This window comes from Coturnix japonica, chromosome 6 (genome assembly GCF_054131305.1).
Source record: "Coturnix japonica strain WE chromosome 6, WE-NBRP24, whole genome shotgun sequence".
In the NCBI taxonomy this organism is placed as follows: domain Eukaryota; kingdom Metazoa; phylum Chordata; class Aves; order Galliformes; family Phasianidae; genus Coturnix; species Coturnix japonica.
The window spans coordinates 39,445,608-39,466,423 of record NC_140668.1 but is presented as its reverse complement, the minus strand read 5'-3'; the positions used below and the strand labels follow the sequence as shown (position 1 = coordinate 39,466,423).

Here is a 20,816-nt window from a genome sequence, read left to right as displayed (position 1 = left end):
CCTATTTTTTTAATGAGAACTACTCACGCAAGTGTCATATTGTTGCTAGGGTCCAGTCCCACCTCGATAACAGTAGTGCCCTCGATATCCACCTCCTTACAGGGAGTGGTGTTTCTCCCCGTAACTCTGCAGGCCTGGTAGAAGCCGTGTGGTTTCACCCGGCCGGAGTCATTTCCCACAAACACCTGCAGCACCACCGGCTCATTGTGACCTTCCAGCTGAAACACAGCAGCACAAATCAGATATTTCAACTGAACAGCAACGTCTTCATTAAAACAGGGAACATTTCATGCAGCTGAACTTGAAGTGAACCTGCTCCCAGTGTTTGCTGGAAACAAACCAAACGTAAGCATGATTTTTTCTATATCCAGTTCCTAAATGAAATCACAGAATGGTAGCTAGGTTACATGCTACAGATGGGCCAAGCCAAAAGACCTCTGGAGGTGGCCTATCACAGGCTCACATGTATGCACTCAGGCCAACAGGTTAACAGCAAAGGGCTCGAAAGGCCATGGCTCCCATAAGGTACTTTAATGAACACTTTACTAAGAGGTAATGCTTTCTAACAGAAACAAGTTTCTCAAGAATACAACAAATGTAGTTTTCAGGCTAAGCTGCTGATGCATTTCTTGCTTCACTCTTCCAAGTAGTTTTGTGTGCAGAGTATGAACTAGTTTCTCTGCTGGTGAAACAGCCCGAGCTTCCAGGAACTCTGCAATGCGAGACCCTTCCAAACAGAACATTTTCACCAACGGGTGCTAAGGGGTAACTGGGAAAGGAATTAAAAGGGAATTCAGACAAACAAAGGCCTATTAAGAAAGCCCACATAAATGAACACTAAATCACCATAGCAACTGGAGTATATGAATGGATTCTTTTCTTATGAAACTTTACTGCACTTTCATATTACTGAAGAGGACGGAGTGAAGTGTTGGAGGTGCTTGCAATGCTGTTAAACTGGTCTTTAAAGACACGTGCATTTTACAACCCTGTAAACAGCACACATTTTTAAGGCCTGCAAGGAAAACAAACTTTTTTTTTTCTTTTTTTCTTTTTTTTTTTTTTCTTTTTGTGGACCCAACAAACTGGCTTGTATTGAGAACTGCGCTGCTGCTTTCCTAACTGGAATAACTAAGGAAATGTATTAGAGGAAAGGACAATACAGTAAGACATAATGATGAGCCATCAGCAGCAGCAATTGAACAGCTACAGAATTTTGCTGTCCTACTTTTGCATTTTTCAACTTCCTGGCTATCTGTATGCAGCTCGTCTAATTGTAGCCTAAAGAACATGCATCACAGATGAGGTATCATTGCCTTGATGTGAAATTTCCTGCCTCTTGTAACGCTGTGATGCCAGTAGGTGCCTTTGTACTCTCAGGAAGAGGCACAGTACAGTTTTAGAGTCATTACAGTAAAGAGACTGCAAAGTAAAAATTCCAGGCCTGATCTGAACTGAACCAGCTCCCATCTACTTAAGTATCCCTTGAAAAAGAACTTTCATATCACCTAATACTGAACAGCCTACCTTTACAGTTGGAAAACCTTGCTGTGTCCGGTCTTTCACTGAGCCTCGGCTGCCTTCAGTCAGATAACGAGCCCTGTGCTGGGTTTCTGGCTGCACCACTATCTTCAGCTCCTTCCCCTCACTTTTGGTTGGATACTGACCACACAACATCGGGGTCTTCTTCCCTCCAGCTCCTTTCTGGCTCTCCGACGCTCTGAGAAGTCAAAGCAGACCCATTAAAAACATGTTAAAAGCAGCTCCCCAGTAAAAATAAAATCACAGAAGAGCTATAAGGGGAAGATGTGTATATTAATGGGCAGAGGATTCATAGTTGAGAGATTTCTCCTTCTGACAGAGAAGGAGACCTGCAGGATGAAGAGGAATGGTGCTTCCCTGCCTCTTCCATCCAGTGCAAATAGGAACTGCTTATTCAGAGAGTAAACATAAAGGAAGGGAAAAGCAATTAGCATAAAACTATATTAACAGACAGAAGGCTTATAACCTGCTGTTTTCATAGTACTTGATACAGCCCATTATTACTGGAACTTCTGTTAAAAATATACATAGGTACACACACACACTGAATGGATTTAAGGTTAAAATGATACTTTAAATAGGAAAACAGCCTCATGCCTGTCTCCTCCCGACCTTGCATCTCCATGCAGACTCAAATACTAATTTCTGTTAAAACACATTGATAAATTTATGTTTAAAACAAATTAGTTGTAGTAAAAGGCTCCAACATAATGGCACACATTTTAAAGCTGCGGTATAAGCAAAAGAGTGTTCCTTTGCAGGTGTGCACGTTAAGATGTTCTGTATTTGCTGTGATCAGTTCCATAATTAAAACTGGAATGAAGAAGCCCTCCAAAGCATAACATTTTGGGATCGATTCTTAGTTCGCTTTAAAGCAAAAGGAAAGGTAACTCTTGATTTAACATAGAGCAGGTTTTTCTAATGATCGTGAAGTCCAGTAAATCCATCTAACATTAACAAATTTAAATGTGCCAGAGCAAATGGGACAGGCAGAAAAATACATCATTTTTTCTTTGAACTACCAGAAAGGCATTTTTAAGTGCCACTCAATCTGAAGAAAGCAGCTTTAAGTCAGAAACCAAAATCTTGTTTTAGTGACATACAGAAGTAACTCATAAAGGACTTGTTTTCTGAAGGAGAAGGGTGAGAGAAGCACCTTTTCTTCAACAATACTGAGAGCTTTGCTTCTACCTTCACCCACTGTTTGATTTTGCCTCGGACCTGATGCTGAAGCAGCCTGTCATGCTCTCTTCCCAGCTGCCAGGTGACCTACACTAATGTACGTCACAGCTTTCCTGCAGCTGCTGCACAGTGGAACAGCACAAGGCCTCACCATGTGCCAACACTCCTGAGGCACTGAGCACAGCTCTTGTGTCTGCAGGGAGGGATGGGCTCTGTCCCCTGAGCTCCAACTTATATCAGACCTTCCAAAGGTCTGCAGTGCAAGTCACAAAGGACTGTGGTGCACCTCGGGGAGCTGCTGGGAGGTTTGTGCTGGGCCTGAACCTCACTTTTTCTGTTCCTGAAGGCTAAGTGTGGAGGAGGCAAGGCCACAGACCTACTGCTCCTCCTTCCCCAACTGCCCCGACCCCATCAGGCCTGTGCCAGCAGCTCACAGCAGCCAGCCACAGCTGGAGGGATGGAGGCCCACACAGCAGCATCCTTCTGCCCTGAGCCCTGCATACAGCCAGAGAAAAGTCAGACGGGCTGCTGGGAAAATGCTGTGTAAAAAGAGGCCTTGCTTTAGGAACATAAAAGGGGCAAGTTGTCTTCCATGTAGTGTATACAAAACCTGTGATACACTAAGTACACTGCAGTTAACACCGCTATGCTCTTTGCTGTTGTACAAGCTAAGATAAATAGTAATTGAATTCAGGCTTTGTTAGATTATCGTTTATCTGTACTTCCTGTCAGGACATTATCCAACAGACCAGCCATTAAAAGGAATACATTTAGTAACTTTCACTCAATGTCTTTTTTCTTATTCAGAACTTTAAATTACACAGCTGAAGTTCAGTTCCCGCAGGGGATGTGAAAAGGAAGGAAAAGCAAGGCCAGCTGCAGGGCACACGGCGGCGCTAAGCGAGGTGCTGCCTTCACCTCTGCCTGGGCTCACTTCACTGCAGGAAATGCAGCACATGGGCTGCGTCCACTGACCTTGTTGCACTTCACAATTCCAGCTAAATAAATTAACACAAAAAACTACATAGAGAATTTTGAAGGGAAGAGTCAGAGAGGCAGCCGTTAAAGTGAAATTCACTTCTGATACTAAAAATACCAATTTTACCAGTGTGACATTGACTCATTGGCCTCTCCAGCACATTGCTATGTTTTCCAGAGAGCGCTTTGCTCTTAAAACCAAGTTACCTTCATTGTCAACATACTGACATTTCACACCTTGCAGCGCTTATGTGAAGAGATGCTGCCTAACGATTACTTGGAAAGTCTTCCCTTAAGAAAGGATTACTCTCAGCAAGATTAGATGAACAAACATGGAAGTGATTTTTAAGACTTCGCCCGAATTTCTCAGAGCTCTTACTTGTCAGATTGCCAGGATATATCATTTACACATCCTTTTAATTTAGTCAACTTATAACACTAGTAGCCATGCATATACAAGTAGTAAAAATAATATTTCACACACACACACCTTTATTTATTAGCTTAATTGTTACCAGACAATGTCTCCTCAAAGCTAGCACTTCTTTTCTAAAATACAAATGGCAAAACCCATGATTCTATTAAAACAGATTTCAGGAGTTAACGTTTGTCTGGTCCTGCACTTGCATCATGGTTGTTCCAAGTGAAGACCTGAAAGTGAAAGCGAGACCAAGCATGACTGAAATCTGAGAATCTTTGCTCTAAATCACTTTTAACTTATCTATTTTCAAAAGGCTTTCAGAATTTCTAAGAGTTTCCATAGGAATAAATTCTTTTTTCTACCTCTGAAAGACAACCAGGAGTCTCTTTTGAGACAAACTCTATTTCCATGTCATCAATCACCAAACGTTCTTTCCTGGCTTTTTTCTTCAAGCCCAACGTAAATGACCTTCTTTGGCTGAACCCTAAGGAGAGAAAGTTTTACAAGCTGTGTGGGCCCCTTCTGTGACCTACATCTGTAACACTGAAGCTGCATATTCTAACTACAGAATTAACTTCTTCCATATCGTAGCTATCTCTTATTGCAAAGCTCTTGTTTAAAAGGCCAGTTCTGTTACATAAGATTTTTGCTTCAGTTTAATCTAGCCTAAATGAGACGCTATAGATACATGCTTATCCAACCCTTTGTTCACAGGATACTGATGCAAGTATTGAAATGCTCATTGGTTAGCCCCTAATATTCTAGGGAATACCATACACTTGTGATGCCTTGGACTGAAATCTCGTATCCTGTTCCCAAGTTTACCACATCTCCTCTTTCTGCCACAAATCAGTTTTTGCCTCCTGATAAGAGTTTCTTTCCTTTGTTACTGAGTGAATGACCTCCTTTGTGCTTGGTGGCAGCAGCTTCCTTGATCCAAGTAACCATGCTAATTTGATTCCTAGGTTTTAGCTAGAATTAACAGTTCATCATAATTTTTAGCTGCCAAAATAAGAGATGCTGAGCAACATGAGACAAGCTTAAAGCATTTGTCATAATGATGTACCTAGTGTAGGAAGAAGCAGCAGCACACTCTGGAGAGTTTCTCAGACTCACTTTCTCACAGTGAAATTTTAAGTATGGAACTGCAGTGACCCTGGGAATACAGACTCCAGGCTCTTTCCCTTTGGAATATGAGAAGTTCATAATCTTTCCCACCGCTCATACTTTAATATTCACCATTACTGTGATGAACATTAGAACATACTGCAAGCACATACGTAAGAACACAAACAAAATAAATAACTCCCCCCAAAAAACAACAAAAAGAAAATAACCAAATCTATCCATTTGACCATCTTAAGAGTACTAAAAAAGCCACAAGATAAAATATATATATATGTATATATATATAATCAACACACTAAGCTGATGGATATTTTGTCTTTAAGCAACTACTGAAATGCATTTAATGAACAGTGTGAAGTGGGAGAGATGAGAGACCACCACCCAGGCGTGCCCACATACAGACACACACATGCACACAACCCAGAAGCACAGAGAGAAACAGGATTAGAGATTTATTTCTGAAAAATCAAATACAGAAGTGAATTCACAAGTAAAAACAAAATTTAGTTCACCATGGAATCTTAACATTTTTATTAAAAAGGCTACGTTAATTTAAATGATGAGAAGTTTTAACAAGCCATTAACTTCTACTCCCATCACTCTCTCTATTTGAAAATAGAGAAAGAGATAAACAAGAAGGTAAAGCACATAGGCTGAAATCCTCACATAAAATACTGCAGAAGCAGCAAGGTTTGGGGTGCGTCCAGTCCACTTCTGCCTTTGTTTTTACATACAATAACATTTTCACAGTCATTTTATAAATGAGATTGTGCAAACTTTTAGGAATCTTGAGTAAACAAAAATACAGATGAGTGCATCAGTGCTCCTCCAATTGTTGTGACAAACTTTAGCTTTACCTTTATTTAAAGATTGTTAATCTTTAATGTTTAAACAGCTAAAGTCTAATGAGACTTTATCATGGGCTAGGACGCCAAAGGGAATGGCAGAGAAGGGAAGGAATTTATGTGAGAACCTGAGCAGGAGGTTGACGGGAAGGGAGTTTTATTAGTTTGGTTTTTCATATGGTGATAGAACTTTAAAAAAAAAATGCAGATACCAACCCATTTCCTGCTTTTGAGTTGCCTTTGCTGTCCGTGCTGAGCTGAGAAAGGACATAGTGAGGCGCTTTGGCACTGTCGGCATCAAATATATCCATGTTGGACTCTTCACAATCTCGGCGTTTGATCCCTGGCCTCTGCTTTGGATTTCGTTTGCGTGATTTACGTGGCACCTCAGTGTTATCATTGTAGGAACTGGTACTCATGTTACTGAAGTTGGAGGGTGAATCCTCCATCCACATACTGCAGCTCTGTTCTGATTCCAATCCACACCCCTCATCCTGGCAGGACATCCGACTGTTGTCCAGCAAGTCCTCAGGTGGTGGCGAGATGTACAGCACTGTGTGTCTCTTCGGCGTTGACTGCTGCTGCTGGACCGTGTTACTGGTTAACTGCTTTTCACTTACCCCTCGGTTACTTACCCCCACGGCTGAGGAGCAGCTCTCCACTTGCATAGCCTTGCTGTCGGTGACTGAGGTAGAGTAAATGGTAGGACTGGAAGAGGTGGTAAAGGAGCTGCAAGCACCGCCCATGGAGGAAGAGGAAGGAGCTGAAGAAGCATCTGCGGTGTACAATTCAGAAGTAAATACAAGACACATGGTTCTGCGTGTGTGCTGGCTATAGCAGTCCCATTGAAGTAAAGTGATTTATGAACAGATTTCTTTCCCCCGACAAATATTTGGAATTTGGTAAGTTTTGGACTGTCAATGCTCAAAGCAGTAAAGCCAATACGGTACTTTGGAAATGCCCAAATAAGACTTAATGCGTTGCGCCGTGGCCAACTATTTTAAAACTTACAGTTAATTCAGAAAAATGGCTGCAAGTAAACAGAGCCTTCATTGCCTCAGCTGGACTAATTATTTGTGTATAAGCCATTTCATCTAAAATAATGGAAGCCCCAATGCAAAATGCTTATAATCCACATTCAATGCCAATTAAATCATTTATCATTGGATTTTATTTTTTGAAAAAGACGGGACTGTGCTTAGCCACAAAATATTAAAATAAGTTTCTAACCTATGAAGCAGAGAACTACAGGTCATTTTTAATGCAGACACTCCCTGCTTCAGAGGCAAATCCTGGAATAAAAATATGAGAAAATAAATGAGAAAAGAGCTGCTGATTATTCCATCATAAATGAGAAATAAAATATAAAATCAACTGAGTTGGTAGGCAAAATGGAACTGGTATCAGTCACTATGACATAGCTGTTCATTTTACAGGTTCAAAGCAGGGATAAGAGATCTGGACTGGTGAATATTGACACAAGGCAAAGTTTCTGTAGTTAGACTCCTTCAGTCTTAAATTCCGCATTAGACTTCATTCAGACTTCATTAGCTGAGTCCCCTAAGCACACAGAGACGGCTTGGGAGAGTCCTCTAACAAATCCATGTTAAGCAGGGCATTTTAAGCAGCGTGGTGGCAACTCCTCCAGATGCCCCATAGATGAAGATGTTGTACAAATACAAAGGGCAGCAAATTGATTAGAACAGAACCCTGAAGGTGTCTGGAGAGCAGCACAATCATTTCCACTGAAGAATGTCGATAGCCAAATCAGCTGAAAATGGAGGCTGACAGGTTTGAGAGGAGGCAGCAGAAAGGACACAGCTATTTACTTCAATCAGCCGTAGCTCACTGAGGAATAACTGGATTTTATATCCAGATTTTAAATTCCTAGGGAGGAGATGCTGTTTTCTTTATTTCTGCCCTGCTAACTACGTCTCACACTATAAATATGAGCTTTAAAAAGAATCGAATTTGGCAATCAATTGTTCATAATAGACATAGGTAAAAAGACAACGTGTTTGATCAGTTGTGGTTATGATGAAGTTATAGTGAGAAATGTAATACTTTATTTTTTTTAAAATCCAAATTATCACTGAAAACTGTCAAGCTTAAAAGTCTTAGAGGTAGTTGAACTGTTTTATCCAGCGTAATCCATTTAAGAGTAGCATAAAAGTATATTTGGCTATAATATATATTTAATTAGCATCAGAAGTCAGAAAATCTTCCTGTAACACAGTCTACTTGTTATTCACATGGGTCATCCATGATCGATGACAAGGACTTTTTAAAAAGGTATTCATTTCTTACAGCTTTTCTGTACTAAATAAAATGAAAAGCAAATCAAAGGTATTTCACATTGGAGTCAAGTGAAATGCAGTGGCCACTACAGAACACCAAAAATCAATTCTGCTTCTATTCACACAGGGAGTCCCTTCCTCAAACCTCCCAGAGGAGCAGATGAATGATACCAGTTCCATTTTCCAGTTTGTTCTTTGGCAAATATAGTGGCTGAAATTGGAGGATTCAGTCACTTTGAACTGCATTCCAATTTAAAGGCAAATTTATCCTTTCTATATCATGCATTAATGCAATGCTTTTTTCACAAACATTGATAGGATTGACAAGAACTATTAAATCCAGATATTAATTTCAGTGACAATATTTAGAAGCTGATTTGCAGCCACTTTGAGTTGAGGTTGTTGCTATTTGTGATGCTTCCTTTGTTTTGTTAAAATAGAGTTAGTTTCTGGTCATCGTTTATGCACACAAAGAAACAGAAATATGTGGGGTGTTTGCAAGGAGAATACATGGAGCGCAGCACAGCGATGCTGGGCTGGGCTGCTGAACAGCAGCATCTCCCCTGTTTAAGAAATCGCTTCTGCTCTTTTTAAGTGGATGAAGCTGAGCATCGCGTACGTCACGATGCATGCAGTGTATGCAGATCTCATGCTTTCCTGTCGGTGACAAAGACTGACAAATGCTCTCGGAAATACGGTTTGATTTTCAGGTGGTGCTGTGCGGAGCCAGGAGTTGGCCTCAATGTTCCCTGTGGGTCCCTTCCAGCTCGGGATGTTCTATAGTTCCATGAATTAAATAATTACGTGCATTGAACCTGGCAGCAGGGCTCTAGGATCGAAGGACTTCTCCTCTATAGGGAGCTTAATATCAAGGATCATCTTTTTACAACAAGTGCAACACGTTGCACTGTGCTGTGCCTGTGCATCCACTGCCTCAATGTATATCCCATCCAGAAATGCAAGTTGGATTTTTCCTTCTGTTTCTTAGAGAATTTTAAGTCACTAAACAAAATACTTCTCAATACGAAGCTAAGCCAGCTGCTAACATTTTCATTATTTTTGGAGGCAGCAGTTAGAAACATTTAAGCTACTCCAGTTATTTCTGCCAAGCTCCCAAACAGTTTCTTCTCCATCTTTTGTTCCTAACTTTAAAAAACATGTATGTGTATGAACGTACAGGTTTCGTCTCAATGAGGGAAAGAAAGAAGCACAAAGTGTCCTTTACACATTGGTTATTTTCTCCTCCACGTGTCAGAGACATCCCGATAAAATTAAATTATGGAAACATCAGCATCGAGATGAAAAAAAATGGCAAGAAAACCTCTGTTGTCAGCCAGCCATATTCTCAAATGAATGCCACTACCATCCAGAGACATGCAAGTGTAATAGCATGTGCAGGCCAGCACTGTCCCTGTTCTAACAGCTAAAATATGTAAGAAAGGATGACAAATACCGAAGCCAATTAAACAAGCCGGCTATTTTAGAATAGCCAAAATGTAAAATATGTTTAGGGGGACAAATTAATAACTACGAACAATTTAAGTTAAGCAAATACTGACAATTGAATACAGTTTGTATTTTCTCATAGGCAGGCCTTTAGCCAACCCATTTTCCTTTGATCCAGTAAACAAATAAATGGGATCAACCAAATGAGAACCCACAGAAGTTACTATAACAAACAAAACGCTGCATCTTCTATGTGGCTCCCTCTGTTACATCAGCCCATTCCAAAGCCTGTGACTACATGTGCGTATCTGGCACCCAAAGGGGGTCTCTTGGTTGAATATGCTACATTCAAAAACTCAGTTTTTCCTACAGTTTTTGGTCATTTGGTCTCAGCTGGCACTGCTCAATAAGGTGTGAATGGTTTGCACTTCCAGTTTTTGAGGAAGAAAGTTTCCCCCAGTATGCAAATAATAAATAAAATCTAACCATCAGGCATTCAATCTGACGGGTAGACCTGGTCAGCAGTCGCTCAGGTGACAGTGGAAACAAACACGCCTTGCCCAGTTCAAGCATTTCTTTTATTTGAGGTTCACTTTCCTTAGACACATGGGAAATGCTTACAGGTGGCTCTTTCACTTGCAGTTTAACAGTGCTTGCAATGACAAACATGTAGTTTCAGCGAGCATGCACAGTTGGAAATTTAAGGCTGAGCTTAATATTTTAACACATTTTCAAAATACGAATTGCTTTCAGAGCAACAACATGGGGTAGAAGCCAAGTGCACGTTATGGCAAGAATGCAGCCACAGTACCGTAAATGAAACATGCACCAGCTTCACAAGGCTTTGTCTTGAATTAATAAAGTGTGAGAGAGAATTACTGCCACATTAGAGCAGCCTCAATCACTGCCAGAACTAAACCTCCTGATCGCCATCTCTGGGCCACCTAAGGCAGATGAAATCAGTAGCCCAGAATTTGTCTTACATGAATATTTTTTCTCTCAGGTAGGTAAAGTGACATCAAAAAGTTCAATGTAAGGAACCTGTGGTTCTGTTTTGGACAGCGTAATTTGTACACTGATCAATAACTCTGACACAGGTAAATGAAAGAAAGGAATCAAGAACTAATAAACTGATTAGTGCCAGAGCTCAGAATGCAAATAAAGATAACCGATAACTCCGCACTACTCCTAGACAGACTACATCTCAAAGCAATTTGAGTTGTTGTCATTTTGCGTTTGCTTTCCAGAAAGCTTAAAATAGGGACTGATTGGTCCCAAAGAGTTACCTGACTTTCAGGAAGTGAACAAAGTCATATTCACAACCAAGAGACTGAATAATTCAAGTTCTGTCTGAAAACAAAGAGCAGGCAATGAAAGAAGGGATGCAACACGCATGTGGCACAAATGCATGCTGCTAAAAATCACAGGCTTGTTAAATATCAGAGAGTAAGGGAACATGTAGCAAAGAGCATCCCCATGAGCAGATCAGCGCAGTCTTTTTCTTTTCCATAACAAGCTGTTGTAAAAGAAAATGTATTACCTCCTGAATTGCCAGCTAAGGCAATGGCATATATTTCTATATCTTATTATCTTGTGAAGTCAAACAAGGCATTCAGCCTTTAAAAAAATGTCTGAAAGGGAGAAAAAAAACAAAACCGATCACGTCTTGGCATCGTAGGGCCTGGTCTTTGGATAAAAACTCACATGGAGCCAGAAGCCAACCCTGACATCCGTGTTCAGCCCCATCCATGGAGAGCATTCAATACAAGGGTTACCAAACCTTGCAGAGTGAAGTGTCTTAATGACACCTTTTCCTTCCATCATGGCTACAGTACAAAGCAAATCATTTCTCAGCCTGGAAAGTTCCAAAGGAGATATTTTTGGTTTTATAAGTTTCTCTGCCACCTGTATGTGAACAGTCAGGACTAGCAAAGAGCCATTACAGGACTCACCTTTTCCTAGCCTGCATCCCATGTGATCCACTATTGTATTTCAGGAAACAAGCACAGAAATGAAAACTCATCACATAGAATAAGGTTAGAGTCATTTATAAGTTTAATGTGCAAAGTATACCTCTTTAGTAAATCTGTTAATTTATCTAACATCTCATGTTTTTATAAGGCTTGTTTATTCGTAGAACTACTGAACTCTGGAGAACAATTTCATTCCAAAAACAAGGATACTACGTGCAAAATTTCCAGCATCAACCTTTGTGTTGCCAAAGGCTTTCAGGTGAAAAAACAGAACTTGCAAAGTGGCTGCAAACCTGCTTTCAATACCTCACATGCCAAACCTGGGTTTCTATTTTTCTTGTTCTTGTATTACTGATGTAAAGTCAACAACTTTTCCAAAGAGTTTAGTTTCAAATCAGTATTAACCCACTATTTAGAAACAAAACAAAAGGGAAAAAAGGGAATTAAAAAAAAAGAAAAAAAAAGGGAAAAAAAAAAAGGAAAAACAAGAAAAGGAAAGGAAGAAAAGAGACTTATGAAGAAGTCTGAAAACAAGACCGACCTATACCCTGGGTGAGATTGGATGGGTTAAGTGTCTCTGGCACTATTTGTCTTCACTATTGACAGACACTGTCACACAACCCACCACTCGATGCCTGTCTCTGAATGGCGAAGCTAGAATGCAAGTTAAGTGTATTAATAGAGAAAAAAAAACTAGCATCCCAGCAAATATCATAAAGCAAACCAATTCACCAGTTATTTAAAAAAAACACTCAGATTCAAGATAAGTAGGTTAATTTAATTTACGTTAAGCCCAACAGTGTAAATTCCCCTTACATTCACATGCTGAACCAAGCAGTGCATTATACTTTGGGTAAATACATCAATCAATCAGCTTTTATTATCAGTGACATCCACCATTACGTTAACACTCCAGTTTGGACATCCCAGCAGCACTGTTGTTAGTGGCTCGGGCCCAGCTCAGCTCCTGCCAGGCAAGGCAGAACTCCAGGCCCTCAGCTGCTCTCCAAGCTCCCCTCAACTCCATGCACCCTAAGACAGGGCCTGCACAGCACATCATGGCTCCCAAAAAAGGCATCTCAAGTTAAGAATCTGCCTCTTTAGCTCTGTAGGTCCACAGTTGTTTTTATCCCTAACAAATTAGGAACTCCTCATGGCCTTCAGGAAGTCTTCAATGCTCTGACAGTAAGCACCTGAACTGGAGTACACTGAGGATGTTCTCTTTTTACCCTTCTCTGACTTGGTTTTCCATTAGGGTTTTGATTAAGAAACAAGCAATCCTTAAGCCTTTTTTTGATGTAAGAACAAGACCCATTTGATGCAAGAATTTGTCATCAAAAATCTCCCCGAACAGTAAAAGCAGTTCGTGTCTGACTGAGCAGCTCTGGAAAAGAGGCATTTGTTGGTTATGTAAGACTCAGGAAGACTGAAAATAAAGCAAATTTAGAAAAAAAGATCTAGAAAAGGTCTCTATGATCCTTTACATGCAATTATCAGAGAGCTCTGCTCCACGCAGCATTGCAGACGTGCTCAGTGCACAAACCAACACACAGAACTACAGTGCTGTCACTGAAGTTAGAGAGCACAGCCAGCTGGCTTCCAAAAGACTTAAGAATCTTTTCCTTTGGCATCTCCTGGGCACAGATGCTCGCAGCAGTCTGCCCAGAGGGGCCCACAGCTCACAGAGCCCAGCTCAAAGCCTCTGCTGCCAAACAGAGCGGCCTGTGCTGCTCTACTACCCACAGCAAACATGTGTTTGTAGAGCATCTGCTTTGGTTTCATTCCACAAGAAAGAAGTGCTTGCCACAGCCGAAAGAAGCACAGCATGGACAGACATCCCTGAAGACATCCTCCTGGGGGCTACAGGAAGGCACCTCAGCTGGGAGCGGGTGGGAAGAGGAAGGGAAAAGCCTACAAAGAAATTGAAGTTTTTACAGACATTGGAGATCAACAACAAAGAAGCAGCTTTCTTTTTCTGATAGTTTGTTTACAGTGTGTAGTCATAAGCCTGGTAGTGGCACCAATGTCCCCTTTGAAATTTCTGGTAAATATTCCTGTATCAACAGGAAAAACCAACTACTGACACCAGGAAGGATGACAATGTGAGAAAATATTTTCAATTAAAATGAAAATTAAGAAGCTCGACAAACTACTCAAAAATAAAACAAATCTTCATTTGAAGTATTAGAATCTTCAGCTTGGAAATGATGCAAAAAGCCTTATCTTTGGAGGGGAAAATGAGCCATATCCTTAGCACTCAGTGTCTGCCTGCAGGTAATCCAAATATTTTTTATCTATTTCGCTACAGAAATGTCTGAGAAGCAAAGCTTTATTTTCATAACTAAAATTACCAGAACTGCTTAGAGCAAGATAACGGCTCTTTGATCCAAAAGCTGAATTACTCCCGTTGGGGACAAGTAGTCTACTACCTTTACTTAACAAAGAGTATAGAGTTGATAAGGAAAGATAAAATTCCATCATTCAGAAAATATATCTTTAGGATATAAGCATACAAAACATGGGAGGCAGAAAAGTTCAATATGTAACAGATGAACTGTATCTAAACACAAAGATACAAAAGAGTTCAGTACACACAACTGTATCTGAACACAAAGATACAATAGAGTTTAGTACACACATCTCAATGGCAAAAAAAAATCTGCTCCTCTTTTCTTACACCACCACCTCCACTCTCTGTGAGGAATTCAGTTTCAGGTACTGGAAGCTGTCACGGTGAACACGATGCAGGGAAGAAAATACTATCCTGAGGAGCAATGCAAAAATACAGGAGGATATATTTGCCTCTGTGGTAAATGGAGAGCAGTGTAAGAGATCATCAAGTAGCTGAAGAAGCTCTTTCCAAACTCCATTACTGCAAGAAGGAGCAGATGATATGAAGATGGAACAGTTTTCTTTACTGGGGCTGTGAAGGTTTGAACATTCCTGTCTCTGAAAATAAAGGATGAACATGCAATGCTTGTTTAAAGTACATGGCTGAAAATACTTGTGAACCAACCCCAAAAGACAAGCACAAGGAACAGACCCACTAATAGGAAAAGACACCTTTGAGGAAGGACTTAAATTAGAAGTTGATATTTTAAGCACTGAAGTACTTTCTCGGTACATCTTGACCAACAAGAAAAAAAATGGTCAACCCTTATAAGCAAGAAGAATAAGCATCCATCCATACAACTGGAGCCTAATACTGTGCAGAAGGCACTGGTAAAGCTTCAGCCATACGTCTCATGCGAGACGTCTCCAGGCACAGCTTTACAGCAGCATCTCTTGGCACGATACCATCATGTATTTCAAGAGTCGGTACGATGATTCATATTTAATGTGTTTATGGTACTCCAATACCAGGCAAAATCCTATGTCCTGCACAAAGACACTTGTGATGCAAATAACAAGCACAGAGAATGCTTTCTAGGGGTAAAAATTAGACCCCTTCCCTCCTTTCTACTTTACTGAGGTCCAACAGAATTAGAAGCTTGAGATAGCAGCTAAGGTTGTGAACATAGCAGCTCAAAATCCTAGAGTTCTATTAAATTATACTTGCCTGATCATTATTGAGAGAGTGGGTAATAGCGCTTTGTTTAGATTAACAAGCATCAGATACACATTTATTAACAAGTTAATGAATCCAATCAGCAACATTCCATTTTAGTACTTGTAAAGCTGTTCTGTAAATGGCAAGACAAATTTCAAAATGGAAGAACTAGAAGTCTGTCCCTGAAAGGTCATCGCAGCTAAAACCATCCTGCTCCTCCAAAGAAACCCAGTTATTAACTGCAGCAATAGAGCTACCTCAATCGCAATGATATTTTTAACAACACCTTTTAACAAAGTCCTCCAGAAGAGCACCTGACAGAAAAGCCTCAAGCAAGTTGAGTTTCAGCCATGTTCAGCCACTATCTTGCTGTGTTTTGGGAAGCAGAGAACAAACTTTATTATCTACTACAGAAGTAGTAAAAAACTCTCATCCCATAGGACCATTACTGACAGCACAATCCTCTCATTATCACAAGCACATCTGCAATAGACTTCTACAGTGTGCTAACAGAACAAGCAGGTCTATACCACAAGCCAAAGACGTTTCTCCTCCTCATCCTATCATCTGTACAGTGGTAACCACCTGAAAATGCTATTATGGACATGAAATACACAGACAAACAAATAGCTAATCGTGGTGTTTAACAGTAAATTTTAAACGTATGCTTCCTGTACAAACTGACACACATATAAAGCCCAGGCTCATTTCTCTCTTCTTTCCTGTTAAGAAATTAAAGCCCAGATAGACTTCTCTTTATAACAAGAGGCAGGGCTTGCTAATGCCATAGTAATTCAAAGACACTATAGCAATCCTAAAGCATTAGTGAAAACAGCAAGACCCGATACACCTGTGTATCTAGAAACATGGCACACCTGTGGCAAGAGTAGAGCCAAAATGCTTGTGATCTATTCTCCGTAGAAAGAAAGAAGTTTGGCTGCAGAAGGAACACACAGGTAACCCCACAGAAAAGCAAAAGCACTCCTGGGATTCTGAAAAGCAACTGAACTCTGGGCAGTGCACCTGCTCCAAGGCAGCCACAGGCCCCAGCACCACCTCAGAAGTGCTGAGCTCAAAGCAGCTTGGAAGAGGAACCAAACCCCATGGAGTGGGACTGACTCAGCTGTCACTGAGGAAACTGTAAGCTCCCCTCTCTTACTCCTCCCTTCACCTACAACTTTGGTACACGTGCCTCCTACGGTCCTAAAATTTGTCCCCAGCTTTAAAGAGAAATGAGACTTGGCATCAGACTTGCAGGAATTCCCAAGCACCGTTCCATCCATGAGGCGTATGGAGCGTTTCCTCTCTTCCTCCTGACAGGAGGAGAAGGAGCAGGGACTGTCCTTTCAGCATGGTGCTGTGCCTATACTTTGGATCATAGTCTACAGCCCTGCCTTCCAAGTAAACTGTTATCTAAGAGGCACTTATTGACGACGTGGTGGAGGACAGAAAACCCATTAACACCTTAAAAATATCTGGTAACACTCAGTGGCCAGAATTCCAAGGCTGAGTGTGCATGGAGGCCTTTAAAGGCAGCAGCTGTGCCGCTTTGGGCAGGGGCTTATCTCTGCTCACATGTGCACACAGCACAAGTGGCTGTGGAATTATCCTGGTCATCACAATCATATGTTTATAAAAGGGCAAGATTCAATTGTTCTTGTCCTCACTGTGGTGGAAAGTGACATAACCAATGAAAACAAAACCAGTCTTTGCTCTGTTTTCTTAATTTTTTTTTTCTCAACAACCAGGAGAACTGTAGTTTCTGTACTTGGTACTTCCGATCCAAAGCTTAATGGCACTCAGATACTTAACTGTCTCGTCACAACACTAATGGAAGGCCTCCAGAGCCACAGCTCAGTAAACAGTTTAAACTATCACAAAGTGACAGCCACTTTTTCTCAGTGTTCCTTTCTCCTCATCTTACTCCTCCCCTTGTGCCACCAAAGGCATTGTGCAGGCCCAGCTCTTGGCTGAAGCGGGTCCTTCAGCTGAGCGCTGTGCAGCACTCGGATGGAAACCTCTTCTTTTGGCAGTGTGATCAGTTTAAAGTCTTTGTGAAACTTCTATACCTCTGACATTGAGAAGTGTTCTTAATTGAATGAGTAAATGTCCTCCTTTCAGTGTTTGCAAATAAATCTCCACATTATTCTTTGCAGTTTTTCATTGAAGAAAACCTTGCTGCAGTTTAACCCCAAGATAGCAAACACATTCTTGGTTTTTTTAGAGGAGCTGGACTGGCTGTTAGCAGACACTAAATACCTGGAGGAAACAGACATTTAGTTCCATTCACCTCAAGTGTTTAAGATTTCTGTTAGATACAGAATTAATGAGCAATTTGGGTCTGTCTGTGGATTTAGAGTGTAACAGGGCTTGTGGGTTCTTTGTCCTTCAAGATCTGCGTTGCTACAGGATTTGGTCACTGCTGTATCTTTGAACAAAACTGGTCATTAAGTGCTTTGATTTTGAGAAATATATGCCCAAATTGTTTTTGAAGAACTGATACAAAAATATCAAATTAATAATTAGTAAAAACATTTTTTCTTCAACACAATTCCTGAAGTTCCACTGTGCACAGTTAAATCCACAGGTTCTCTCTGGACAAGTCTGGCAAAACATGACAGGTGAGCAGTGCTGTAAAGTTTTTCCAACAAGTCTATAATCACATTAATTTCTCATCAGGATTCCTGTGTCATGCAAATGTGGGAAACATTATACCATATAAATATTGAATGCATATGAACTCAGAGGGAAAAAAAAGGACTAATGCAGATCTCAGAACCCTCACCTTACACACAAACTTTTTTTTCCTCAAGTAACTTAAGGTCAAATAGGAAATTGGAACGTGACTTGGTTATGAATATGGGGATCAAATTAGGAAAAAAACAAACAACCCTCATCCGATGATGAAACATGTTTTGTTTTTCCCCTTTTTCCTCATTGAATGGATGTTCAGTAATCTACGGAGGTCACAGACAAGAATTCAAGATGCACACCAGCACTAAGACTAACCTCACAAATGAGAACTTTGCCCTTAAATCCTGACCTTATTTTTAATGAAGACCAATGACAGAGTCTTTAGACTGAAGTCTAAACCATGACTGGGAGTAAGCTAGAGAAGAGAAAGATAAAGAGGTCATGCCTCGTTTTTACGTGCTGACAGTTAGCAAAAGAATCAACTTATCAGTTTTTAAAATGTGCTGTCCTGACTAATATTTCCCATTCTCATGTATTTGAAAATTTTATATTACACTAGAGAGCTATGAGGGAATGGAGTTTAAATACTAAGCTTCTTCCTCAGGCCTCTGAAAAGAAAACAGGACCTTTCTTCCTCCCTATGGAGGGATCTGAGATCTCCCATGGCCCATAAACAATCTCCATTCCACTTTTTTTAATCCTTGCCAGAATTCATAGTTCTACAGGTGGTCAGCATGCTGACTCAGCTTCAAACAAGTATGTATATGTATACCTCTAACAACAGAGCGCATTCTGGGAGTTGAGAGGGCTGTTCTGAGTAATCACAGAATAGGAAAATAGAAAACATTTCCTATAGATAAATTGTATGTGAAATACAACAACTGTTGACATAGCATACTTGATCACTTAGTTTATGTTGGGTTATATCCCCTAAATTTTCACAAAACTTCTCCACAAGCCTTTTACAACCAAAACTTTGCCAGCACTGTTCATGTTGGCCAGAATGTTATAAACCTTAACAAAGCAGCAGAATAAATGAGAATGCTTACCAGCAGCGACTACAGCTGGAGGAGGCGAACCTGCCTCGCCACCACTTGTTTGGCTCATGGATGCTACAGATGTTTCTCTGGAAGGTGGTAACTGCAGCTCCTTTGGGAGAAGGTCATAGACAGATTCTGTTGGACAGAGAAAAGGACAAAGTTTTAATTAAAAATGTATTCCTGATCAGCAGGAGAGAAGAAAATGTGTTTGTATAAGAGATATGAGCATCGACTCAACATTTTCAGACCCTTCCTAAAAAGTTACATTAAGCACACTGAGATCTTAACCTCGCAGAATGAGGTTCTTTCAGAAAACAAACCAACCACGGGAACACGAAGATACACATTCTCGAGTCCAAAACAAGAAGATACAAATTTGTTGCACCAAAGAAAGAATTAATGAACTTCCACTGAAGCTGTAGCTGCTCAGAACAGAACTTGTTTAGCACTCTGTAGAGATGACAGTATATACCAAGAAATGCAGGAGCATTAAAGGCAAACATGCACTCAGTGCAAACTGTGCTAATGACTTTCAAAGAAACAGAGACTAATTTAGTATCATCATCTCCAGAATATCTTACAAGGTCTTCCCAGGTAACAAGTGTCAGTTCTTGTTATTTAAGATTCTTACTTCCATTTATCTGCAACATTTTTCTTCCCTCTAACTTCTCAGTAAACTGCTGTAGATACTGCAAAGAAAGCAAGCTCCACCAAGAACTCTGCCAGTGACATCGCAACACACCCAGCACTCTCTGATCTGCAGGAGTACCACCTCAGCACCAGCACACAACTGCATGTACACCCTCCTGGGGAAGCCCAGGAGGACACAAAGAATGCACCCAGTGTAGGGACAGATGGATCTCTTTACATTCCCTGGCTTGCAAAGGAAGCATGAGTGGCTCTGTGCTTCTGTTTCCCAGCCTGTCTGAGCAGGGCAGATGGGCAGATCCCAGGCAGAGCAGCCAGGAGCTGATTACTGCTGTGAGCAGCCACTGGCACTCAGCTTCTGAATTTGCAGTGTAAGGCACCAAAAACTTATGAGGAAGGGTCATTACACCTTCAAATCCTCTTGCATACAAGAAGGAGTTAGTGAGAGACCTTGGCAGCACACTTACAACCCACCATGTCAGGGCTTTTCACCCTCTGCTCTCCTTCTCAAGCTGCAAGGTCAGTCCTGATGCACAAAAGTGAAGTTCCAGCACAGGACAGACATGCCTCCACACCTTTTAAAATCCAGCTGGTGTACTTCAAGCTCCCAGTGCTACCTCGCGCTCTGCAGGCACAAAAAGGCAGCCAGCAGTGCATACTTGTAGGAGGTGGTTGGTTGTCATGCCACATTCTGAGAAAGCTTCTGTGAACCACAAATCCCAAGCAGTTTTCAGAAAAAAATGTTTACTTATTTCCACGTTGAATGCCTCCTATAAGCTTGGCCAGTGTCACAGCTGTCAGTGCATCCAAAAACATCTCCAAATAAAACGTGGCATTTGGAAGCCATGAGATGTGTGCAAGTCTATTCTCTGCTGAGCCACAGATTGTCTTCAAGATGAGTATCTTCACCTAAAGGCTGCGTGAGGTTGCTGCCCCAGCAACAGAAGCCCCAAGGCAGCTACAGACACAGCCACCCCCAGTGCACAGCGCCAGCCCCAGCGCTGCGACAGTGGCCCTACAACAGGGGACCAGCACCAGCCCCACAGCCAGAGGCTGCCGAGCACATTTTGAT

At 41.1% G+C, this 20,816-nt stretch overlaps 1 protein-coding gene across 6 annotated transcripts in view; it reads right to left on the bottom strand.

Moving 5' to 3' along the window:
* Positions 1-20,816, bottom strand: part of NFAT5 (nuclear factor of activated T cells 5) — a 56,509-nt gene that overhangs the window by 21,531 nt on the left and 14,162 nt on the right. For 3 of the 6 annotated variants that reach the window (XM_015874233.3, XM_015874235.3, XM_015874234.3), the window contains exons 2-5: positions 19,106-19,231; positions 6,313-6,871; positions 1,528-1,720; positions 28-218 (exon numbers count right to left, since the gene is read on the bottom strand). In XM_015874233.3, coding sequence (XP_015729719.1) covers positions 28-218; positions 1,528-1,720; positions 6,313-6,871; positions 19,106-19,231 — 1,069 coding nt within the window. Of the gene's footprint in view, positions 1-27; positions 219-1,527; positions 1,721-4,192; positions 4,354-6,312; positions 6,872-7,326; positions 7,389-19,105; positions 19,232-20,816 lie in introns of those variants that run through there. The other 3 variants (XM_015874236.3, XM_085551265.1, XM_015874239.3) reach the window with 2 other exon arrangements.